At 41.0% G+C, this 27,022-nt stretch overlaps 1 protein-coding gene and 1 long non-coding RNA gene across 5 annotated transcripts in view; both read right to left on the bottom strand.

The window, feature by feature from the left end:
- LOC105197490 (vesicular acetylcholine transporter) overlaps positions 1-10,702 on the bottom strand; it is a 104,373-nt gene extending 93,671 nt beyond the window's left edge. For 2 of the 3 annotated variants that reach the window (XM_026131194.2, XM_039445838.1), the window contains exon 1: positions 10,508-10,696. Coding sequence is in view for 1 of the 3 variants with exons in the window: in XM_011163892.3 (XP_011162194.2) it covers positions 6,903-8,657 (1,755 nt within the window). In the remaining 2 variants the exon portion in view is untranslated. Of the gene's footprint in view, positions 1-1,750; positions 8,832-10,507 lie in introns of those variants that run through there. The other variant, XM_011163892.3, reaches the window with a different exon arrangement.
- Positions 10,703-13,011: 2,309 nt separating this feature from the next.
- Positions 13,012-27,022, bottom strand: part of LOC120356930 — a 34,302-nt gene continuing 20,291 nt past the window's right edge. For both annotated transcript variants that reach the window (XR_005574134.1, XR_005574135.1), the window contains one exon: positions 13,012-14,177. This is a non-coding gene — a long non-coding RNA (uncharacterized LOC120356930). The remainder of the gene's footprint in view (positions 14,178-27,022) is intronic.

The raw sequence follows: 27,022 nt of genomic DNA, 5'->3' as shown, positions 1-27,022 counted from the left end.
ATAGCACAAAATTGTAAAATATTGCTGCAATGCTCGAGCAATATTGCGGCAACGATAAAATGTCCGCTTCAGAAATATTGATACGTAATATTACAGTAATGTTCCCTAACAGCACAAGATATCGTACGAATATTCTACATATTCTTGATATTGTACGAACATTCGCACAATATCGTGATATTGTGCGTATATTTGTGAAATATCACAATATTCGTTCATGTAATGTAATATTATACATGTTACTGCAATATTACTGCAATATTACTGTAACATTACTGTAATATTACATATCAGTATTTCTGAAAAGAACGTTTAATTACTAAAACTGCAGCAATAGTTTGCAATGTTTTATCTATACTGTTCTGTATGGGTAGCAAAATTCACGTAATCGAGATCCGAGTTCTATTTACGCGGCGCGAAAAGCGCGCTACGAGCTGTTCGCCCCGCGCTATTCGTGTGTATATCTCGTTTGATTAATCGATACGACGCGGGGGAACGGCGGCGTTATCGATGCGGCGTGCTCGTTAATGGGGCCACGATCGATATCTGTAGAGCGAACGAGCCACGGGCCGGTCGTTACCAGGAGACACCCGGTACAGCGGTTGGGACGAGAGACGGCGAGGGGGGGACACCCCCGAAGCAACTCTCGCTTGCCCTAGCCCTATGCGCGGCATGCCCTTCCTCCCTTCGCTCTCCGGCTACACCCTAATATAAATATTATTACACTTTGATGGGGTTACGGTGACACTAGGGCCCCACAGACATCCCGTGAATGCCTCGCTCCTCTCGCTCGCTTTTCCGCGCTCGCTTTTTCATTAGGCCCGAATCCCGCGTGGCGCGTGCCACGCGACAATGTTCTTAAGGGCTTAAGCCCTTTCCTCGCCTCTTCCCCTCCTCCCCTCCTTCTCTGTCTCTTCGTCGATCAACCCTTTGCAGTATCTCCCGCGGTATGCGATACCGATATGCTTCGGCCTCACCGCTGGCTGCTTCTCTCTCGAGCGCATCACGAGTAAAGGATAAGCGATCCTATTATAGTCTTGATACCGAGCAAAGAAGGATTAATAAAGAGTTGACATTTGCGACCCTTCTCCTTTCTCCCATCACGTGTCGAAGATTTAGATTTTATTAATATTTTTACTTTAAGAAAGAAAAAGTGCCAATTTTTCAGTCGAAGCGGATCTCGATGCTTAATTAATAATATCATATCAATTATTAAATGTATTTTAATTGATTAAATATTTCATTAAGCATATTTTTTTGTTCTATAAATTGCATTCTAACATGGTCGTTGAACTTTAAGTAGTATTATTATTAAATTTGACAATCAAATCAATTTGAAATATTATTTCTAACTTCTCTCAATTTATAACATTGAGCATTAAATCCAACAATCATATCAGTATGCAGTTTATAGAATTAAAAAATATATTTAATAATTGATATGAAAATAATTAGACATCAAGATTTGCTTCAATAAAAAAATGACACTTACTATATCATTTTATATCGATTTAATATTGAATTTGAACTTATTTATTTCTAAATTATTTATTAGCACTTTAAAGTAAAAAAAAATTAAATTAAAATTAAAAATTTTGGATAAAACTATTCCAACTATAATCACAAAGAGAAAATCCAAAGAGATCAGCTTTGTGTTCATGCAGTTAAATAAATATTCGAATGTGAAAATTTCTAAACGAGTGAACATAGGTGAATCGACGTGGCATTCATGAAGTGGCAACACGTGGTATTCTTCGGTAACAATGACATCTTTAATAACCGGTTCAACAACATTACAGTGTCATAGGATTTCAATTACATACGCATTTCGAATTAATTGGTTTTTCATCAAATAAAATATACATACATACATGTGTCTTTGCGTATACGTATAGAATCACGAGTGTACGCATGTATCTGTTTTACGTGTACTGCATGTTGTTTACATGGAAAGAACAATTTTACTGAAATGTACAGATCTGAAAACAATTATGTCCGACTGTTTAAAAAAATTGTACAGGATATTTAACATTGCTTATCAGAATGTTAAAACTGCAGCAACATTATCATGCTTGGGCGTCCCATATAATTATTTTGATGGCACAACATGAAATTATTTTCTGATCTGTTTCTAGCTAAATTTTTATACGCTACAGTAAAATTGATCTTTCCGTGTACGCATGATGTATGTATTTCTGAACCTGTTCTTTGTGTATATGTATGTCTCTCTCTCTCTCTCTCTGTGTGTGTGTGTGTGTGTGTGTGTGTGTGTGTGTGTGTGTGTGTGTGTACGCGCAAAGTGCGGATGTATTGCAGGTAAATTACGCTACGTTTACGGATAATCTCGGGATGCACGATCGCGCACGGATAATATGCATTATGCACGGATAATTAGATACATATAATTCCGGTGACCATTTCTCCACGTTCCGCCTTCCCCTTCTTATGATATGTGTTCGCGTATATTGCGACTGTTTCTGTCGTAACGGAACTGCTCCCGGCCGTCCCGTCCTCCTTCTCGCAACACTTGGGAATTAGACTCGGTTTCGAGGTGAGAAAAATATCGTTGGGAAACTAGCGCCCGTGTTTTTCGCTCTAAACGTCGTTCCCGATAGTGCTGAGCAAGGTTTCGATATACAGGACGCACTTTGCACGCCATTCGTTTCGCACGACATGTGTCACCGAGGAAGCTACTTACACAATTAACAAGTTTAGAAGCCTAACGTATCTTGAGAGCTCAAGACCGTTTTCTGTAATTTAGAATTTTTTATTTTTCCCAAGCATAGGAGAAGCAACGAATTATCCGCGAATTTGTTTGATAATTATCTACAGGGTTATCAATATATATGGAATTTAGGAGTCTTCTGTACACGATAGGGAAAATTCTCGCCATTTCTTCGCCCCGATTTAATAATTATAACAAATAATACATCATATAATCATCGAAACTTAACAAAATATGTGTATGTGTATGATAACAGCGAGTTTTTCATATTACATAATTAGCTGAGGATCTCAAAGGCCAAAAAAAAGTGAAATTAGCGACGAAATTTCTTCTTTCGAAAAGAATAATTTTCGAAAGAAATAATTGTTAGGAACAAAATCATTTTTCTTCCAACAAAAGATCTTTTGTTTTCAAGCAACAAAACTTTCTAATGCTGCGCTCTTAAAAGAAGTAACTCACGTGATAACTACAGGGAGCGCTAGAGAGAAATGCGTACGTCTCCTCTTCTTTATTCAAAGAGAAACTCGTCTCGGAGAAAATTCAGTTTTCTGCTATTTCGCTTTTAAGATCCCCAGGTCCTATTCCTACGAGTGTCAGGACAATAACACCTTTGCCCAGCACTGGCCTTCAGTCCCGACGCAGAAGAAAGAGGATTTTATACTCACGTACACACACCGTCGCGTTCACAACACTCACGAACGATATGATACAAGTAGGCAAGATATACCGAGTGTTACCGGGACTACCGCCACTATCGAGGATCTCGAAGACTTGTAGGTCAAACGGACGACAGTGTTTGCTTCGATATCGCGATTGCAATCATCGAAAATATAAATGATTGATAGTGGAGCGGATTATTTTCCCGTGGTAAGAGCTGCGCAGATAAAAGCAGATAACGAAATGCAATTTTAACGCGAGCGTTTTAACAGAATTGCAGCTTGAGTTTTTTTTTTTTTTTTTTTTTTGCGAAAGTAATGATAAAAGAAATTTATAAACTAGAAATGAATGACGATAGTTCCGGGACACTCGATGCGCGACGTATTCGCGCGAAGGGAAAAGCTTCTTTCCTCCCTTTTTCACGCGTAATATATATATTTACAAGAGCAGAAGAAGCTACGAATATAATTTTGTATACGATATATATATATGTATATATATATGTGTGCGTGTGTGTATGTGTGTGTATGTGTGTGTGTGTGTGTGTTTTATGTGTATGTATAACCGTAATGCAACTGACGCAACGTCTTGCCAATCATTATCATCTTCAACACTGTAGCTCGATTTCGCTGGTCTCAGATTGATGTACAACTGTATGTCACAAATGTATATTCTTAAAATGAATGAAAGAACTTTTGTGAAGATGCCGAAAGTAATTGAAAATACGTTGAAAATACGTAGGATTTGATTTACATTTATCTAATGATTTTAATCTGTAGATTTGAGGTAAAAGTGACGTTTCTCACTATTAGAGAGTTAGAAGCACAAAATCATTTAACTAATTATTTTTGAGATCTCGTTGCACTGATTTATTCGGCGAAATCGCGACGATAATCATCAGGTCGGACGTTGCCGTTACGATAAAATCCCTAACTTTAGAGGCCAGCTCATAGAAACGAAATGCCATTGCGGAGATAAAACACGCTCTTCTCTCTTCCACGGCTATAAAATAAATACGCGTAACCTACGTTAGGTACATATGTATAGCGGTCTAATAGAGAATGTGTGTCTACGTTACGTTAGGTCGGGTTACCTGCTTGGATCTTTTACGGGGAGAGCTTTACAGTTATTCGCTCGTACTACGAGTCTCGCGACCACGGGGATAAAAACTGCGAAGTTCAGGCACTGAATTAACTCAAAGCACTCGCGAATCGATCCTCGAGGATCCGCGCGACGATGATCCGGGCGAGTGGTCCTGAAGTCCGATCGCCGCGAGCGAAGCGGATTCCCTGACGATCAAGGAGCCCCTTCCTCTCGCGCCCAACACGCCGGCGGTGATCGCCGTGCCGGTATAGTGTGTATAGTGCTAGTTAATTAACAACTTATTTATTTGCTTCTCGCGACGCTTCTTAGTATTGACGAGTAGGTACGAATGTGTGCTGTGCCCTCGGTCGCAAGGCTTGGCGGATATCGTGGCAAAAGAAATTATTAATTGCAACTTTTCACGCGACATTTAAATGACATGAATTTTTTTTTAGCTTTGTTCGTACGTTTTTTCGTACAATGTGCTTTACTTTAAGAAAATAATTATGCTGTACATTGCTACAATGTCAAAAAGATAATACATTCAAAATGGTATCATGTTGTTCGTTCGTGAAACAAATATAGGGTTTTAGAGTAATAAATGAAGTAAAAGAATAAAATAGTAGAATAATTAAATTAAGTAGAAACGTACGTTTAGGTGAGAGCAACTGTCACGATAGTCGTCGCGAAACCTTGCGTCCAAGTCACTCCGACACATAATAAAATTTTTGATATATTTACATACATATAGAAATTATTATGCACTTCTAGATACGTCTAGATATCACACGCAGTCTGCCGCGTGAACCAAACCCCCCTGACAAGGTTCGAACGAAATATATCTATTATCTACAATTAGAAAAGTAATCTCATAAAAATACAGATACGTTTACTTTGACGCGCTCGCGCTTTGGTACTGGTATTGCTCCATTATTGCGGCAAAGTACTCGATTAGTGCGAAAGAAATCATATGAAGTTTGCGCGAATAAAATAGAAAATTAGAGAAAAAAAAGTTGAATTGTAACATCTAATTTTTCTTCTTTAAAAATTAAATGTTATGATTATTAAAGTGATGGATAATTTATCAATCTCTAATTATTTAACCGAATAGAAGTTGATTTCTTCAGAATTCTAACAATGATAACGACATATCTGCTTTACTAAATAATAATATCGCGAAAAACAGCCGTTCCAAATTTTATTAAAATAGCATGACCTTTTTCGTAATTTTTTAAATCGCAGAATGGACATAAAAGCATTTTAAGACAAGCTCTCAGACATTAAAAATTATTCTGAAATAAAAAATCTTTAATTGTACGATTTTACTTTCCATTTTTATCAACGCTTTTAATATTTTTCCCCTCGGAAAAAAATATTAGTAAACACAAAACACGCAATAGAAGTATCGACTTTAAATGTAAAAGTTTCAAATTTGGATCATCAAAAATCTCATTCATATTACTGTATTGTTTGTTTGTTTTTTCTTTTTTTTTTTTAGTAACGGAATTTACTTAAAAATCGAAACTGGAACGAGAGTACTTTGCCAATAAAGAGTGATTCGTGGGGCAAATCGACCGCCCTTGTCACAACCTCCTCTGTACAATCGCCTACTTAACTTAAAGCCTTAGTTCCTAGATTTCTGACGCCTTAATTAGTGATATGATATTTTCGTTCAGCAATGTAGAACGATTACCAACGAAACCGTTAAAAACTGAAAACTTGCCCAGTGGCAATCCGCGAGCGAAGGTCCTTGCTGACGGGAAGCCTTCGTCGCGGCCGTGAATCCTCCCTCTCTCCTTCTAACACTTCTCGCATCCCGAATAAAGGACGTTGTCTTTTCTCCTTTCTCCATAGCACCGACACATCCCCCCCGTCTTCTCACTCTAATTTTATTTCGATGTTGCGACTTAATTCTCCTTGAGGTCCTTATTTCCGTCGAAGACGACCACTGTCCTTTCCACGCGCTCGTCCGATCCTTTTCTTTCCACTTCTCTCGTCTTCGCGTCGTATCATCTGCCATTCTCCTTTTTCCTCGCGATTCGTATTATTAGCTGCACGCGGAACAGAGCGGATGCCAGGACCGTCAGAATTCATCCGCTCGCGGATGTGAACCCATCGCGAGAGCTTTGAGGGAATCACTTTGGAAGTCGTTGCCTCTGCCATCCTCGGTAAACACCGACGATACTCCGAGTACGATTGAGATTCGGCGGGACGTCGGTGCGGTCGGCGATCGACCCCCTTAACCCCGTCTGATCCTGATCGAGCGTTCCGATCGCCGTTTCTACCGGAAGTTCCGTCGATTCACCGTACCCCACGACAACGTCGATTCTTTCTTGCCGATATAAGTGGAAGCCTGTCATGGAGACTCTCGAACACACTTTCGAGCGAAGGGGACGCGCGTTCGATCGGTTAGATCGTTACGGCGACACTCGGCGCTCTAATACATCCCTTGCCTGAAGGGATTGCTGTTCCCAGCCGGCCGCTGATCCGCCGCATCCGGCCTCCTGAAGGGGTTCACGTCGCCCTGAGCACCTCGCTGATCCTGGCGCTCGGCTGCGTAATTCCTCTGCTGGTTGTAGTCGCCGGGTTGACCGTAGCCAGCCGGTTGATTGTAAACCGGCTGTTGCTCATGAGCGGGCTGATTGTAGCTCTGCGCGCCGTAACCGCCAGCACGTTGATCGTAACTGACCTGGCCTGCCGTTTGATAGCTCTGATCATAACCCTGATCGATATTCGTCTCCATACGCGTCTGATTCAGATGGTTGCCGATTTCGCCGGTGATTGGTCGCTGCTCCTGCAGCACGTACGTCTGATACTCCTTGTCGGGCGGATCCTGCATCAGTATATTTGCCTCGTCCTGGAACGGTTTGAAGTCGTAGATGTGACGCAAGTAGTAGAGGACTGGCGCGTAAAGCAGATTCGAGAAGGCGATGCCGACGTTCAGGGCGGTAAAACCGATCGCTTCGACGACGCCGCCGGCTATGATCGGACCCACCGCGTACGCCACGCTGTACGAGATGTCGGCGATCGCGTAAATGCTGCCGTACACCGACACGTACCTAACGTCCACCAGGTAGCCCAGCGTGGGCAGTAGCGCGGTGTCGATGAGCGCGATACCGAAGCAGATACCGCACAGCGGTATCATCAACACCTGGTACGAGCTACAGAAGGGTATGATGAAGCAGCAGAGACCTTCGAGCGCGAGGCCACCGGCCGCCATCAGCCACTGATATTGCGGATACTGTTTAGCCATCTTTACGGTGATCACAACGCCGACCACGTGCGGGAAAAAGGCCGGCAACCAAATCATACCGATCTTCCAGTTGTCGTGCGTCATCGTGTCCTCCATCCACAGCGAGATCGTCGGTTCGAGGAAGGCGAGCGCGACGTTGGACATCATCAGGGCGCCCGCGCACACGGCGATGTACGGATCCATCAGCAGCCGCCAGATCGGTATTGTCGATTTGGTCTCGTGCATATTACGATCGCGCAGTTGTTCCTTGATCGGCTTCATCACTAGCAATAACATAAAGCCGTCCGCCAGGCTGACGAACGCCAGAATGAGGAACGGCACCTCCTTACCGGCGAACTGGTAAAGAGCACCTCCGAACGGCGGCGCGACCAGGCAGCCAAAACTGATGAACGCCAGGGCGATGCCGAGCGCCTTCGAGCGTTCCGACTCCTCCGTGAAGCGATCGGCGATCATGGCGAGGCCGGCGGTATCGGCGAACGCGGAGCCGACACCCTGCAAGCTCCTCGCGAAGAACAACACGCTGTAGCTCTTGCCGCACGCGAACACACTGGTCGAGAGAAACATGATGCAGAGACCGATCATCATGGGGATGTCGTAGCCGATCCGATCGATCAGCGCGCCGGAGAACGGATTCACCATCAATTGCACGATCGCCTTTGACGCGAATAGCACCCCCGTGGCAGAGTCCTGGCCATGATGACCGGGCGGACCGGTGGTGTTGACCATGACCACTTCCTCGTCCGTTCCAAACGCGCCAACGTATTTAAGGTAATCGGGAATAATCGGTACTATCACCATGTACAGCATGTTGTCCAGTAGCAGCGCCACAGAAACGATGACCAGAATCAGCTTGCGCTGAGCCTTCGGCTCCTGCAGCTTCGTCCAGACGATCTCCTTGAGCTCGCCGAACTCCATGTTGAGTATCGGTATCGTCGTCATGGTTCCTAGGTAGTCGCCCGCGGTGCGACCGGCGTCTTCCGAGTTTTTATTTGTGTATGTCTTAGTGGAAGGGACTAACCGCGGTCACAACCAGTCGTGCGACCCCGGAAAGCGAGCGTGACGAGGAGATCGTCGCGATTGGGGCGGCGCGCATCAGGCCGGGCCGGGGGTAACCTACAACAGATCACCGATTTGGCAACGATTAGCTCGCGGATACAATTGACTTGACGTGCGCGTACGTGCACGCGCTTACAACGCACTTCCGCGCTTCTACGCGACGGCAAACCGGATTCGCGAGAACGCGGAATCGGAGAAGCGACTCGGGACTGAGGGAAAGAGTTGCCGAGGAGAAGATAGGGGAGCCCTGACCCGGCCTGTGGTCAGCGCGAAACGACATCCATCCACCCATCCACTCGTCACCCTTAACCCCCTCTCCCCACCCCCCGGACCCCAACTTCGTAACCCCCCGCGTATACACCATGAACACGCCAACGTGAATTACAGTCTTGCGTGCGGGAAAGAAACACGTTGCGGTTGCGGAAACGCTCACCCGCAGTCGTCTCGGCTTTCCTTCGTCGGCTGTGCCCCCCCTTCGCGCGCGCGTGAAAGAGAACGCGACAGCGGATGAAGGCTCCCCCACGATAAAGCGCCGCGAGATTGACTCTATGTACCTGAGCGAGCCTCGCTGTATCGCATTACGGCGGAGATAAAAACAGCACGGAAAAGCATCGAGAAAATAAGAGGCGAGGGTCGACGTGACGTGTTTGTCTTCGGGGTCGTCGCTAATCATTTCACGGGTGTTGGTGCAGAAAGGAATAGCTCGGTAGTAATTGTGGGCGATATTGTTTCTTGCCAAGCTATCGGTCGTTGAAACAATCATCAATTACGCGAAATGAAGAGTAAACGATGGCGGGGGTATGTCTTTGGAAAATAGAAAAAAATAAACATGTACGTAGTTCAGATCGTAAAATGTTTAAAAATTTGATTACTCGAGTTTACGTTTTTTACGCGGTGTATTTTTTTTTTTTTTTTACTTGCATTGCACTCTATTATGTATCGTTATTTTTATTTTTATTATTTTTATTTTTATTAAAGAAAGTTAATGGCTAAGATACTTCATGAAAAAAGGAAGAATTGTGTTAAACTAGATGTTTTCTTTTTTTAAACGAAAACCGCCAATTTGTTGAGTTTTACTCCTACAGTTACTCGCTTCTCATGTCTCTTGTAAATTGTTAGCGTAAAAGCACAGATAAAAAACGGCAGATTAAAATTATACTTTAATAGCAAAATAATAGATGTTTCCAGAAAGATACGAGAGTTGCGGAAACTGCAATATTTCGCTGACGGAAAAAAAGGGCAAGTGTAGTTTCCTAAAAAAAAAGTACACTTACCAATTTCTTCCCGACATTTCAGCGGTCTAGATTAACAGTCTGTCTGATCTAATTTATTCCTTTCGTGAAATGCGCACTTTTTTCAGCGGCATATCAAAGGATCTTGCACAGTTCCATTATTTATTCAATCCATCGTTATCCTGATTTGTCAAGAATATTTTACGAAGGTAAAAGGACGCGCGTTTCAGGTCGATCATAAATTACTATAATTATATACGCGGGCTAGCATTTAAACCGAGACCTTCAGGCGACCATCCGGAACGATACGATGGATGGCTCGATCCTCGCGTATTCTTCGCGCGTTTGCGAAATGGCGCCTGTCAATCGTCGTCGCCGTGACTCTCGTTAATGGCGCAACGCGATCGATCGACGAGGCTCCACTACGGCAACTAGCCTCCCCTAGATGTGTACGAAAGAGGGCCGCGCGTGAAAAAAAAACACAGCGTTTCACCGACTCACCGGAGTTGCTGGCGAACTTCTGTCTGAGGGAATTGGCGAGGCGTTGGGGGCCCGCCAAGGTCGGAAGACCTGCGAGCAGGCCGCTCAGAGTCGAAGCGACGTCCGATCCGTCTTCGTCCTTCGAGTCGTTCACCGACTCCTTGGCTCCTCGCGTCCCCGGGCCCTCCACCTTTTCAGCCGAGTTTACAACCGAGTCTGCAACGGCGACAATATTTTCCGGTCGGTTAAAAGTCGGACTGTTAAGAAAGACAATGATTAATTCGTTCTTCAGCCCGGGAAGAAATGTGGGTACAATTGCAAATCTGTGCCACATCATCTTCGACGAGCTCGCGACGCCTGCAATTTAGGTCAAGCGTTACTCAATCAAAAAGGGAAATAAGATAATTAAAGCAGCCAAGTGTAATAACCCGCGCTTAAGTAGCTCTTTTCACACAAAGAGCCTCGATATAAAATATTAGAATAGGAATTAAGAGGCTATACACACATTAATGGAGTTATACATGCGAGGGTATAATTTGTATATCCCCTTTGCAAAGAAAGAGAGAATTGATACGTTGAGGGGTGGGATAAAAGTCCGTCGACCTTCGAGAGAGTTGAAATTCATCGTCATCATATTTTTAACCCGTCGCAATCGCGCGTGAGGCAAACACGTCGTGCGACGCGTTCGTACTCTACATATTCATACTCTCTCGTATATATACTATCGACACAATTTTTACTAACCTTTCTATTATCTTATGTACGCGCGTTACCAATGGGCGGATTTAAATTTAGCGTTTCTGCGTCTATCTATAACATCCCGAGTCCTATACCATGTACATTTGAGGAAGACCGGGCATTACACACGTGCGTAACTTCCCAAGGTAATTTTTGCTCCCTATCGCAATATAGTTATTTGGCAGCCACGTGTTATTTCGTACGCCGTTGTTTGCAAGGGGGTTGCGGTAGATATCCTCCTATTACCCGCGTCGCTCGTGTGATCGTAAATTCAACTGGAACACTGGGCTTTTCTTGGCGTTGATTGGACCGCATTACGCAACACTACAACGAGCTACGTTCGCGGAATTCGACTTGATCGTTTTCATGAAAACAGTGCGGGCCGCTTCATAAAATCTCAATTCCTGATCTCGTCATTTGCTTATCGCTTTCTCTCTGCCAGCAGATGTCATTTGACGATCCTTAATCATAATTAACTATGAAGTAGAAATATTCGCGTTCTGTTTAACTCTCGGTCAATCCTGATCTAAAATACTAATCAGATGTGTTGGATTGCAATGCTGTTGGTATTAGGGTACTTTATGAAAAAACGTTAAATTAACGTGGACATTTGCTTGTGACAAACTTTGTGCTAAAACAGATATAAATAAAAGGCAAGACAGAAACACCAACGGTATAATATTATTCAAGTTACTTTCTCATTTGAATGAAGTTTATATTACACTGAAAATTGTAACAGCTTTGTCGTGAGAAAGAGAAACAAATTCAAGGTCGAAATATTGACATAAAATTGAAGAATAAATGGTTATATTCAGAATGTGATGTTATTTGTGCAAACATGTATGCTAACGGCTCTAGCCACTTTCTTCCAGTGACATTTGAACAAAGTAAGCAATAGAAAAACGTGAAAATAAATGATGAAGGAATATTGCGCACACATCGTACAGAAGAAATAAAAAAAAAAATATCTTTCTAAAAACTCGATTAAATTGTTGTTGCACAAATATAACGTTTTAACATCAAATAAACCAAAAAACGGAGTGGGGGGGGGTACCAATAAAAATCAGCTATGAAAATTGAAAAATCGTCTCTCGCAATTTGATTGCCGTCGCTTAGAGATGAATTTTTCCGGAGGAAGCTTTGGAGACGAGGGCAGTTCCTGAACCAACAAGTGTCAAAGAGCCAAGAGAGAGGAAAGAACGTCGGCAAATACATAGAGATTTGGTTTGAATCGTCGAACCGGAAGCTGCCAAACGAGCTCCAGTGAGTCGCGCACCAGAGCGCCCATGGAGAAATTTCACCGCGGGAACACGCGCGCATCCCTTTTTAGAGTGACGAGGACGAGAGACGCAGTAGCGAGAGGAAGGACGACACGGGGAGCGCAGACAAGAGCAGGGAACGAAATCGGCCGGGATACTTACTAAGACCGAAGGGCTCCCAATGGCAGGGGCGTCTCGGCGTGTCTCTCCGTCGGGGTGGCTTTGGAACGTCTGCCCTCGGAGTCCTCCCCGCCACCAGGTCGCCGCGGCGCCCTCTCTCACCGTCGTGACGGCGGCGGCGACGGCGACGGCGGTGGTGACGGCGGCGATTTCACCGCGGAAGGTGCAGCAGGGCGCAGCCGCGGCCACCAGGACCCAGGGATTGGCGGCGATGAGGCTGTGCGTCAGCCCCCAAACCCTCCACCATCGACTGCACGGCACCCTCCGCCGCATCCTCCGGGGGGTGGGAGGGTGGTGGATGGCGAGGAAGAGAGGCGCGGAAGAGGGCGCAGGCGGGGGAGGACGAGACCAGGTATAACGGCGACGGTCGATGCTGCGCGGTATTTCTGGCGTCAGGTCGATATCGGCCTCACCTGTGTGCGAACCGACTATGCCTGCTGTTTGCCTGCCTGTCTGCTTGCCTGCCTGCTTGCCTGCCTGCCTGCCTGCCAGCTAGTTACCCCGCGTTGAAGGGGTTCTCGAACGTACTCGCTCGTTTCTCTCCTTCCCCCTCGACCAGTGGCTCTTCAACCGACGGATCGTCAACCCTCTCGCGTGCCTTTCCGCCGTCTCCACCTGATCGCGTGGTAAAGGTAAAGGTAAAATTGCGAGACACTGCCTCAAGTGACGACTTGACCGTGTGAGTGTAGCGCGCTCAGTTTTCCAGGAGACATCGCCATCCGTGCTCTTCTTCCTTCCGACTTTGTTCACCGCCGGGCTCAGGGGGATTACGAATGTTTGCTCGTCGGCACTTGATTCTACGCTGCAACGCGTTTTCGACATCATGGCGATTGTCACGTCAGTACCAGCTAGGATAATGGCCGCAGGCGGATTCTCGACGCGCGCGCGCGCGCGTCAATTGGCATTCACTAGTCATGTCTGATGAATCGCGAAATCGATCAAATATTCCAGTATACGACTTTGTCGCGTTCGTTTATTCTTAGCGAACAACCTTACCTGTACCTTGCAAAGTAAATTCTCCTGCAACTTTTCCTAATCGCTTAGTAGATTAAAGCAGCCGTAGCAACATACGGTCCCACTGAACCTGAAATACTTCGTATTGAATGCAGCATTAAAGTCTCACGGGACGCTGCTCTTTTCCTCTCGTTCGATGTCGATATAAAACGCTGGCGGCGGGCACGAGTAAAGTAACAAGGGATTCAAGTTCTTCCTTTGCCCTCGTCGACGCACAATAACAGAGAAGAAAGTTGTAAATTTAAATTAAACACACAATTATCCTTCTATTTTCATATTGCGCACATGAAGAGCGCGCTCGGCAAAGTCAACATTAATCAAGCCTCTCTTTTTCGCATCGCCGAGAAACGTTGAAAGGACACGACGAAGTCAATGGCAGCCAGGTGGGCTGTGTACGAGCGGGTTGAGAATCAGTAATGTTCGAAGGGGGATGCGGGAGGTCAAAAGTCGGGGTGACCGAGGCTGCGTAACAGGTTCGCGCTGCCGTAGTCGCTCAACTCCTGCGTAAACCGATCAATTTTAATCACCATAGATAAGGTCAAAGGTATTTTTATATCGGTCGCGAGCAAAAACGAGCGCGCGTTGCTTGATATCGCTATCAAAAGCTCCATTCTCCGCACAGTCGCTTACATTTAATACTGAAAACGATTGTTCTGGTTATTTTCACAAGTACAACGTCTTTCAGTTTCATTTACATATATTTTTTTCTTTATCTTTATCTGCCAAGATTATATTGCGTGGCACTCCATCGCTGATAAAATTCGATGATTCTTAACGGAATTAGTTTGAAATTTAATATTTAAAAGCTTTAATTGAATGTAAAGGCAATCTTCATATTTAATAAATGCACGTACAAAGTATTTGATCAAGTGTAAAAATTTCTTACTTTTTAATAATTTTATTGGTTTTATCGTATACCGTTGTTGAACAAATTTCTCATATTTCTCGTAATTAGTAATTATTTCAATTAATTATTCGTATGTTATTTAGCAGGATTTTATAAATTGCAATTGTAGATAAATTCATTGATAATTAACAATCAGCATGAAAGGATCTTTTTAATAATTTCCGACAAGAGAGCGAGTTGCCTCTCCGGGCATTGCTCATATGCGCGCCCACTGAAGTTTGCAATGTTGAATACGAAGCTGTAAAGCTGAAGAGTTTCTAGAAGTTTCCAGAAGTTTTACGATGAAACAAGTAACACCATCTATTATTATATCTCAGGCATCATTCAAGCCAAAGCTGACTCCACCGTGTTCTTCAACCGCAAAATCTCGGGAACAACTTTAAGTAAGTAGCCGAGATACCTAAGTACAAAGTTATTTATTTTTCATCATTTAATAAATTGTGAAACTAGTGTCGCGTTCTAAGCTTAAGCAACTCTTTAAACGTCGCACGCTGTATTAAATTTTAATTTTATAAAAATATAAAATAACTTAATAGAATATATTGCGCAAAAAAATATTTTTTAAATAACCATAGGGTTTCTTGCGAAAATCGCGAGCAAGGGTAAAAGTTAAATTTGCAGGAAACAAAGACTTGTCTTTAAACCAACCGTAGTGTATAGTAAATTTAGTAATTTTTCTCTGGACGTATGATCAATATAAGAACAATGTTCTAGGTTTTGATTAATATTTTGAGTACCAATTATAAAAAGCAAAATAAAAACTTCTAGATTTATTGGTTCTTGTGTGAGGAAATTTCATATTTACTTTTTATTTATAATATATCTGTAATATTTATATTATATAAAATTTATAATTTATAATTATAAATATTATAAAATAAATTTAGATTTATGTATAATATTTATATTTATATTTTTTTATAATATTAATAATTATAAAGATGTAGAAGAACATGCTATTTAAAATATGAAGCAATTATTTTTCATTTTTTCATTTATTTTACTTGAAAAATTTTATAAATTGCTCTTAACAAAAAAACTCTTTTCTTATATTTCTTTTTTATAAATATGGTAATTTTTTCGGACACATAATAAATATAAAAACAAAGTTTAAGGCTTCAATTAATACTTTTGCGAGGATTCATTTAAAAGAAAAAGTAAAAAAACTTTTGAACTTCTTTGATATATTTATGACCTATTTACATTTATACTTCCCATTTTGTTTTTTCTTTTCTTTTTCATCGAAAGAAAATTATGATGCTACTGATGAAAAATGATTTGGCGTCATTATCCATTAAAAAAAAATAGACATTTAGTTTTTATAGGAAACCCTTCAATTATATAATTACGATCAATCACAATTTGTTTAACGTCGTACTTAGAAAATTTACGGGCAGGCCACAGTTGATGGTTATGAAAACTCGCAAAGAGTTGACGTTACTATGGTAGTCTACCCTTAGCTTACAACGCCCTTCGAGTTACTTGGCAGACGTCGTTGCCTGCGAACGATCGAACGTTAAATTAAGACTGTTTCTGACATTGGGTTGGAACGACGTGTCACTCGTTCGATTCATTCGATGGCATTACCAGATGATACGCCGCGTGAGTTTGAGCGACAGGGACAATTGGTGTATGAATTAATAAAAAAGATGGATTCTCTTTTTTACATTGTCTCTAAAGTTTATATTGTTTCACGAGGGGAATTGGGCATGGAATACCTATATGTTCCAAGAAACTGATCGATCCTTTTCCAAATAAGGTTATAATGACGATTGTATTACGTTGTATTATAATAACGATTAATAATTAAGTGAACTAGCAAGTGATCGAGAAAACTGATCAGGGAATCTGATAATTAACCAGATAGCAACGATTTTTTCTTCCTTTACTAATGTAATGTTCTTCCTTGCGTAATGTAACTTGTTAAAAAATATACTATTTTAAATTAAATAGAAGCAAGGCCATAACGGCCATAGATCTTGGTGCTGACATAATATTTCATATGTGATTTTTATATACAGTTTTCAATCTTTGGATCTAAAATATTGCCAAGTGCCTCGGTGCAATGATCGAACTGGCCAAGACACCCATACGGAATGTAGAGGCATCCAGGTTCCAATCCTGGTTGAAATACTTTTCACAATAGATTTTTCACTTTTTCATAGATAAAGGGATTTTAGAGATGCTACAATAGCTAGCATCGATAATATTAAATTGATTTTCAATTTAATTCTGTGATACCGTTCTAGTTCAAGAGCTGTGTTTGAAACCGAAAGTTGTGTATAAATCGCGATCTTAAATCTATGTTACGAATGTACCACTTTTCTACATTTCATTGTACTGCATCGTATTTTCATTCTCCCGTTTTTTTTTTTTTTTTTTTGTGGCAACCGCGTGTCACTAAATACCTGACTCGCGTGTCTTTTCGTTGAGGACCGGAATAGATATCGATCAGCCGCAGTCCAGCTGTTGACCCAACGGGCCAACATTTACACGGGCAAGTTCGTATATGAAAGAGAGAGAGAGAGAGAAAGAGACCGCGTTCGCGTCGTATCTCCGCGTTGCAACCGCGTGAGAGGACCCGTCATCGTTTTTCCCGTCACCGTCGACTTTCGCACGGCCGCGACTTCTATTCTGCTGCGGCCGTGCCGTCCGTCGACGGGCGGGATGCTGAAACAGACGATCTCCCCAGCCGCCGATCGTCCCATTAATGCTCCTAGAGAAACGCGCGCGTTTATCTGACAGCTCCGCTTTTCCGAATTGGAACGACTTGGGAACGGCGGTCACGACTCGCGCTCGCGAGGACTCGAGGACTCGTTTCTGCGGCGTGAGAACGGCGACAGGACGCACGCGTGTCGTGCAGGACGGACGACAGGACATTGTAAGCGCTTGGTCCGTGACGCCTCGTGATGGCTTAACCGATATTTAACCGCATTCCGCTGCTGTTGCGTAACGCAAATTGAATTGGAAAACAAATTGAATCCCATTGTGCAAGTGGCCATTTCTTCGTCGTTTTATCGTAATAAGTATCGGGAGATATCTTCTTTAGCAATATGCACGTCTCGCGTATTTGCGACGTAACTGTGCAGTGACAGACACAGGTACCGTCTCAATTTGTATAATAATAAAAAGACAAGTGCTCGTATATCGTTTTGTATGCTAAATATATGTAATAATTTCGAAAGGATATGCAAATATTTCCCCAACGTTCACGTAGGTACAAATAGAAATGGAACTCGGAACGCACAAGTTAGCATAAGGATTCGAAGCTTCGATTATCTTTCTGCGGTTTTTGACTTTCGTTTAGCTCGGAATTATATACGCTCTCAGGGAGAGCATTTCTCCTCCTAAGAGATCAAATTATTCTGATTTGATTACACTTCGGACTTGGTAACCCATTAGTGACTTGCAACCGTCATCCTCAACGAGGACAAGTGAACGCTGTGTGTGATATGTATTCCGGCAGTATTGTTACGTTGAACATGACTCCAGAGTGAGTCGAAACGTTCGTTCTAGTTTGATTTATGTTCGATAAAGTTTGCAATTTTTCAAATAAATTGTAATCGTTCATCTGGTTCTCATCTTTTTTAAATATCATTATTTTTAATTCTCGAGAGTCTCTTTGTAATTGTATTACGAATAGAAAGTGTTTGGCAGTGTTTGTATTAATTCATATAGCAAAATTTATCGTCTCTTTCTATCTCTCTCTCTCTTTGCGCAATCATCGCGATTTCGAAATCGGAGAAAGAACAAACGCGACTCGCGTATACGTCGCAATATCGAGATGGTCCCGATGGAGCATTGAGGCCACGCACAACATACATACCTACAGCGCACTATTGTTCAAAAGAGGCGACCGGGGAATCGCGAGGTAAAACGGTCGACGACAAAACAGGAGGCTAATTAACGTAAAATATATCCGTACCTCGTATAGACACAACGCTGACATTCAACGATAACGCTCCAATATGACGGTGAGAGCGCCATTTTACTCGCGCTGGAATGGCTTTCCACGATTTATCACGTTTATCGCGTCGCACTAATGAATTAATCCTTGCTGCCTTCTATAATTATAACGTCGACTTCCGCTTTTTAGTATAAATAGACAATAAATTACTTGTATTGGTTAATTGTAAGCACGACTGGATGTCGGCTTTTCATGCCGCGCGAGCAGGACGGGTCATTTATCAATTATAATAATTTTACGATGATGAGATCCTCGCACGTGTTACTCAAGTCATTATTGTATTTTTAACGAGCAGTTGTTTAGGTAGGTGGAAACGCCGTGTTGTAAGTTAGCGAACTTCCTCGCAACGTCTTATATATAGCGACGCGTAATTACGCAGCGCGTATACGTGAATGCGTGACGAGTCACGTCCAAAGTTGCGTAAACGCCTGTCTCCGCGCGGTAGAGAAAGAGCGGGATAAAGCGAGGAGCACACACGAATGATCGGGTTGAACGATATTTGTACGTGCATCGGTATTACCCGCGCGTCAAAGAGGTCCATGCGTTTAGTATGCCATTGCAGAAATGTCGAAACGCTTAGACCATATCGACGTATTGAAATTATCATACCGATAGATTGATACATCATGGAGATACGAAGACTTGAAGGAGTTCAGAGAGAGACGTAGAGAAATGTGAAAATGCACGGAGATGTCAAAATATAATATTTGATCGAAGTGCGAGCCGGGTAAAAAATTTTACATTTACGAAGTTTGTATATGACCACGTCTGCAATCATATCTGATGTTACATTGTGTTACGTCATCGCGCATAAATATGTATGATCGTGTTTACCGTGTTACGTGTATTGATGAAAAACACGTTTGCTCCGCACTATCAAAAATGTTATGAAATTCAATGAGCCTTTAAGTTACACAAGTGCATGCTATTTAATGCGTCTATAACTGAAAAATATATTGTTTACGTGAAATTTTGCGCACTTCTGACAACATTAAATCGAAATATATATGTGCATTCAATATAAAGTACGATTATAATTACGATGTAATTATATTACAATGCGTACAATTATAATTGTATCGTAGTGCGTACAATAATTAAATAAAATTTGAGAGATTAAGGTATTAAATTAGGATTAGATACCCTATTATATTAATTAAAATGGAGTAAATTAGAGATCAAGTATAGTATTATTAGAAATTTAAATAATTGGGCGGTATTTTAAATAGAGGAATTTGTTACGTAATTGATATTCCACGTTAGATTCCAATTTTTAAATAATTTTATGTATTGTCGTTTAAAAATTATTTTAATAAAAAATATATAATTGATAAATTTGAAATAAATTATAATTCAAATAAAAATGAAGAATTATTAGAATAAAAATGAATTACATTTTATTTATTATAAAATGATGTTAATTTTAATATTATAATAGAAAAGGATTCAATATAAAGATCAAACACGGTCATATCGAGACGGATATACCGTTAAAAGTATTTTGAAATTTAATGTATTTTTAAGTGAAACATTAAATTTAATGTATCTACAACTGAAAAATATGTGCGTGAAATTTAGTGCACTTTTGACAACATCAAATATTTGTAATGTACATTTTTAAAAATATATTTTTCATGCTATTTTTAACAGCGCATATAATAATCATATATTTGTATCATGTATCATTTATATATGAAAATTATTACTCGCCAATAGAACTGTAGGCTTCCTTCTCGGGCAACGTCTCCCAGGTATCGTAGAAATTCCGTGGCGGTGGCACAAAGAGAGACTCGCGCCTCCCGGACGCGCTCGTAATTACGAAAATGCGTGTACGTGCGTAAGGATCGCGGCACGTTCCAGGTCGCGGAGCTCGGCGGCGAAGGCGATGGAAAAGAAAAAGGAAAGAAGGCGAAGGTGGTCGCGCGGCCTCGCGGGAAGAGCTGCAAGGGGGAGAGGGAGGCAGGGAAGAAAGTATCCGATGAGGAAGAGTCGACGAGCGGAATATCAAGCGAACGGCCCGTGTAATTCGGTTCCGTACGATCGAGTTCACAGACTTCCTGGGGAGGAAGGGGGGCCGGGCGCCAAATCTCTCGCAAAATCTCGTTAGAGAGACAAAAGAGTCGCTGGAAATAAAATCCTACCTGGATTTCAGCAACCGCGTGCGCGGCATAACGCGCCCGTACGTATTGTGCAAACGGCGTACGTCTCTCTTAAGTGTTCATAATGCCCCCTTTACCCCACCCTCGTCCATCACCCACGTGCCATTGTAGCTCGAGAATGTGAGACGTCGCGCGCGCGTTCATGAAAAAAAAAATGTATTCCTGAAATAAGAGTACTATACATTTTGCAAGTTCTTTTAACACGTATTCTTACGATGGATGGGAAGATATTCTTCTTATCTAGAATATTCTTTGAAACACTATGTGTTCCTTCTAACGAACTTCTGGACAATGAAATTCTATATGCAGATCGTGCTTTATTTGCAATAATCATATGGTTATAATTTTGTATAGTCGGTGTAGTGCTTGATGCTCAAACCTTCAAGCTGTACAGAACATTTATCAAAAAATTTAGAAAATTATGAAAAATTTCAGATTGTTTTATATTGGATTTGAAAGTAATAGAAAAAATTTGGCGGCGATTTTCTATCTAGATAAAAATATTATTTTAATAAAAAATAGATATGTGCTCTAATGAAAATTAATTAATAATGAAATAAGGAAAAAATTTGTATTTTTTTATTTAAATATTTTAAATGTTTAAAATGATTTATGTAAAGTTTTATTGTGATGCTGAGATTAATTCTAAAAATAAAGAAAATTTATTTATTTATTTACGAAATAACTAAATAGATAATTGCGATAAAACTTTGTATAAATCATCTTGAATATTTAAAGCGCTTACACAAAAAATTGAGATTTTTCTTAAATGTAAAAAAATAATTTAATTTTTAATAACAAATAGATTGAATAAACTAAAAGATATGTTATTCACATAACGTTCATACCATTTATTTGAATTTAAGTGTTAATATTAAACAAATTTCTAAATTTTATTTACTTTGCGAGGACTGTATGTCTTATACATTCTTAAACATTGTGGTATTTAAATGATGGATGAACCGGGGTAATAAAACGTGGCTTGACGAGCTAATGCAATCGTGTCCCAGAAAACTTGCGTGTTTTAAAGGTCAGTATTTATAATTTGCATTAGCTTGTTTTTATATTTAATCTTCACGTGATTGGCGGAAAGCAGTCTTATTTCAATAAAGTTCGCGGAGTACGCTCTGTATGCGGGAAAAGCTAATACGAGATATATTTTCCAATTACACGGTCAGTTCTCTCCGGAGACGGTTCTCGCGAATTCAACTTTGTTAGCGGATCGAGCGAAGTTTGTACCTCATCTCTTTGCCCGAGCGCGAATGAAAATTATGCATCATCGTGTGGCGCATAAAGAACGTTTAATCTTCGTGATTCAGCTCGTTAGAAGCGGATTGCCGGTTAGACGCGGCTGGGCTCTCCCGGCTGTTTAACAGTTTTAAAAATGGGTTACGGAACTCCGACGTTGCGGAACTCCGGTTGCGACTCGGGGAGGACCGTTCGTCGCGATTTGCGCGAGCGCGTGCGGAGCGTCATTGGCGCGGAACATCTCGCGAGGCGGTCAGCCTGCGAGCACGTATCCGTCTCGGTGCGTAGTGTAAGAATCGCAGGAAGATAAACTGCGTCAAAAATTCAATGTTAAACACGTGTATTGATTGACTTTATATATAGTTATCTAAATTTAAAAAATTATTAAATTACCGCAATTAATAATAATCAATGTAATTTGTAGTTGAATGTAGGTGAATGATTTAAGCGCAAAGTTTTAATATTTCTCGCGATATGACGCTTATCGAGAAACACGTTAGCCACGTATATTTTAGTAGAAGAAAATGTAATTATATGTTATATATGTTGGCACCCATTTACATTTTAATCGATATGACTTTGTTAATATCAATATTTAATTAAAACTTGGTCGATTATAGTTGTTAAAGTGTTGTTTAATAGATTTTTGATTTAAAGTTATGAAATATCTATTACTTAGGACGTGATTTATAAGAATGTGTCGACACTGCATAATGGGTGAAAGAGAAAAACAGGCTGGTAATGTAGCTACCCAAAAAATAAATTTAAAAAATTGGTTTTATTAAAAAAAAATACAGTATTATATAATATATACTTGTAAGAAAACTTTTTCACATATTTGTTATATAGTAAACTTATTTATAACGAATCTTTTTCTTATTATATTGTTATTATATCGTGTAGATATTAATACAATATTTATTATACTTTCAGATATTTCGGAGAAACCTTTTAAATTTATATTTAAAGATTTTTTTAATGTAATTTAATTTGCATTTTAGAAAAAATGCAAAAACTTGAAAATTTTATGTGAAAATCGACAATATTTAATTGAAAACTTTTTATTGCTCTGCCCTCGTATTTTTGTTTTATAATTTATAACGACAAATATTTTTGATGATATAATTCTACATTTAATTATTCAACGGTTTTCATTTATATGTATTGATATATTATTTTTTCTTAATTGATTAATAATTGAGTTATTACAGAAAATTGTCATATAAAATCATCATAAATAAATATTTACAATAATTATACGCTTCAAAATATCATAAAATTTGACTTTACAAACACGAATTCAAACATTGATCAAAAATAGCTTAGAATCCTACACTGTGCTCATACAATCCGACCGTGTATGTCGCAAAGCCTTTGCTAGCCGTGCAGTCGTTACGTTTGCGACACGCGACAGCCGGCACCTGTCGCGGGAAGAGGAACAGTGTGGCCGCAAGTCGGAAGACCGTGGAGATTTAAGGATCGCCCGGAGGAACGTCGCGCACGCTGAATTTATTAGAGACGTGACTCTCCGGCGAACGCGGCCGCAATCTGAAAATGACGTCGCAATGTCAAATTGACGCAATACTTTCAGTCGCTCTTGATGTTCTGCAGAAGGTCGCATCAAGAATCGCGATAGGTCTCTCGAATGTATATACTTACTTTCATATTGGTGAATCACTTTTCTGTGGAGAGCCTAAAATTGAAATAGCACGTAAAAGAGCCGAAGTTAATCGAAGAAAGAATTTCGATATTTCGGCGCATTAAATTAATTTAGCATGAGGAATTATTTTTATATTGGAAAATCGAGCTTCTCCGTAAATCCTACACCGAAAAACTGTATTCTCGAATAAGAAGACTATACTTTGCAAGTCCTCTTAACATATATTCTTTATGAATAAGAATATATTGCTGTTCTTATCTGCGATAGCTTTTAAAATTAAGAATATTTGTTTAACGTACTTTTCAGGACATTCTATACTGATCGTATGTTTCATTCGGTATTTTCAGAGCAATTATAACTTAATATAGCTCGTGCAGTGTGTGTTTGGTGCTCACAATCTTAAACTAACTTAAAATAATATTTAAATAATGAATGAGATAATAGAAAGTAACTTAAAGAGCTAATCTAATTGTTTCATGCAACATACGCGTTTTAAAGATTAGTATTTCTAATTTTTATTAGTTTTTGTTTTTAATTTTCACAAACAGTGGAAAACAGTGTATTGCAATAAGTTTTGATATATTTTAAAATTATGCATTTTCTTCCACATTTATATCAGAATATAAATCTTCCAGTTTTATCTTGCTTATATATATTCTTACAAAAATTAAAAATACCCGGTACTAATTTATCGTGCAGAATAGTTGAATTGGAAGTTAAAGAAAGTAAGAATAAAATAATTAGGACTTAATTATTTTGACCTCATTCAAATAACATTGCTGAATTATTGAAAAATTCCTCTTGATGTTTATTTCAGAAGAGATTACTGTAAAAATAAAAGCAAATTCTTAAGTTGAGAATACAATTTTTTACACAAAATTAAAATAGAGAAAATTAAAATATACAAAAGCAAAAGTTATTTAAAGTAAAAGTTTCGATACTTCCATATACTCTAAATTATTCCAGTATAAAGAGGAAAGACGATGCTCGTTCACCTGTCGCGAATAATCGACGCCGCGACGAGAGCGGACGTTCCGCGAGGATGTAACAGTGGCGATCTGGCATACAGCTACGTGCGCAAGAGGCGACGTGCACCTGACATACGCGAGAAACACTTATGGGAACCTGACGTGAAGTAAGACTCGCGCAAGCGGACGGACGGAGCCAGGCGTGGACGCAACAGAGGAATATAAATCGCGCAATAGGTCCGCGGGGCTCGTTCGTTCAGGTCGCGTTTCCGCAAAAGCGCGATTAAAAACTGGAACGCGAGCCCGCGCTCTTGCCACGCATACGAAAGAAGATGAGGGCTACCTAGGGATACCGGCGCGGCGCGGAAAAAAATAACAGCGAGGCACGATACGTTAAACTTCGTCCTCCTTACAACGGAAAACGCGCCTCTCGTCACTTTCTTTTTCTTCAACTTCTCGTTGGGAAGGAACGTAAGTCTCCTTCCTCTTCCCCCTCGGAAACTCTCCTTCCTTCCTTCCTTCTCTCCTTTCTTCTCTCGAGACAACTGTGATCATCAGCATCTCTTCTTCAAATTGGTCTCTTCATTTTACATTAATTAACTTGCTCTCTAAATCTGAATCTAAAAGTGAAATCTTGTTGATTTGCAATGCAATTAAAAGAAAGTGCACTAACCGGAATCAGTACATTGTCATTGAAAGACAATGCATATAATATATTAATGCTTATATATAGTTACATCACTGAAATCAGACTGTTCTCTACCTTTCAGTGAATAATACACTGATTCCGATTTAAAGATTACATATAACATTTTCTACATCTTTTTACATTAAACCGGATTTTACATGGAGTTAAGCGTTTTAAATGGAACCAGCGAGAAGTCGCAATAATTTACAAGTTTTTTTTTTATCAATTTTTATTCAATGACGCCAACGTCATGGAGGAGCACAATTTTTCCAAGGAGCATTCCGAGGATCGTCGGAACTGGAAAGGATCCAAGGATTAATAAGCTCATAAATTCTAATCGTTCCAAGATGAAAAAGTCCGAAAGAGCCCGTAAGTCAGTAGAGTGACAGATATAAAAGTCTTTAAAAGGTGGAAATTCAGAGATCCATGGATCTTTCTTAAGTGGAGACTCCCCTGGGCGGGGGAGAATAATCTCGCGGCGTGTGCCAGTCAACGTTCTCAAGCCCATTAGAAAAAAAAGGGAAAAAAAAAGGAACCAGACAGAAAATCGTTCTCCGTACATCCGGCGGCCGCCACCCGTGCGATTCTCACCGAGCCGACGCCACCCGCGCGCCGTCGCGACGCTGACGAGAGGGGTGCAGGGAGGGGCGCGGCGGGAGGAGAGGGGTACCAGCCCCCGTAGGAAGGGTGGGCATCGCGCGCGTCACGGATGGGGATGAAACGAGTCCCTCTGTTTGATCCGCAAACACTGTAATTGCCTGGAATATTATATTAGGTACGCCGTTGCGGATGAGGACGGGAGAGGAGTGGATGCGCCGCACCGTGGAGGGACGGTTAGGCCCGAGGGGGGCCGGCTTGGAACAAAGGGGAGCGACGGCACCCCCGAGCGGGAACGCGAGCAGGAACAATAATTTATGTTTGGCCTCCCCCCTCGCGCTCCCCTGTAGGGGAAACGCTCTGGCCGTGGCAGGTACATATTAACCTTCGTCCTCGATTGCGGGTCACTCCCGTCCAAATGAGGAAAGAATTACATCAGAGAAGAACGAAAAAAAAAAAAAGAAAAACACAGTGCAGCAATTAGTACAACGCAATTTCGATCTCGTTCAAATGACGTCGCTGCATTATTTTGACTTCGTTCAAATAACGCTACTGAATTATTTGAATAATGCTTTGCGCCACGTTTTTACCTGGAATATTGGCCCGCTCGTAACGCCGGTCTGACAATAGGCGTAATATTGAAAGCAGAAATCGCGTCAGTTGCGCTTTTATATTCAAACAGATTTTCTAGAACTTGGTTAATGCGTTCATTATGTATTATACTCCGCATTTTCCATTTTTTGCTTGCTATCAAATCTTTGCATTTTAAAACTTTGCTTCTACGTCATCCTTTCGAAGTTTCACTTCTTTTATTTCTGAATCATTGGGTTCTTTTTTTTTTAACAAATCCGGGAATATTCAATCTATTTTAATGGCGGCTCCGAGAGTTCTCCCTTCGTAATTTCGTCACTGCCACCGCTAGAAGAGAGTATGATTTGCATAAATTGAAAGGCAGGCTTAGAATGATGAGCGTTGAAAGCGAGAGAGGAAGCGGGAGACGGCAGAGAGGATAATCGGGGAGAAGAGAACGAGGTTCGCTCGCACGAATTGAAATCTCCGGAGATCGGCCTCGCTTTTACTCCGCTTGCGTTTCCGCGCACTGGTCCCATCCATCGTACAGCGTGCATCCGCGAAAATTAGCGAAATTATCA

The sequence above is a fragment of the Solenopsis invicta genome, chromosome 2 (genome assembly GCF_016802725.1).
Source record: "Solenopsis invicta isolate M01_SB chromosome 2, UNIL_Sinv_3.0, whole genome shotgun sequence".
Taxonomy (NCBI): Eukaryota; Metazoa; Arthropoda; class Insecta; order Hymenoptera; family Formicidae; genus Solenopsis; species Solenopsis invicta.
The sequence above is the reverse complement of the archived record's forward strand: the minus strand, read 5'-3'. Positions and strand labels throughout refer to the sequence as shown.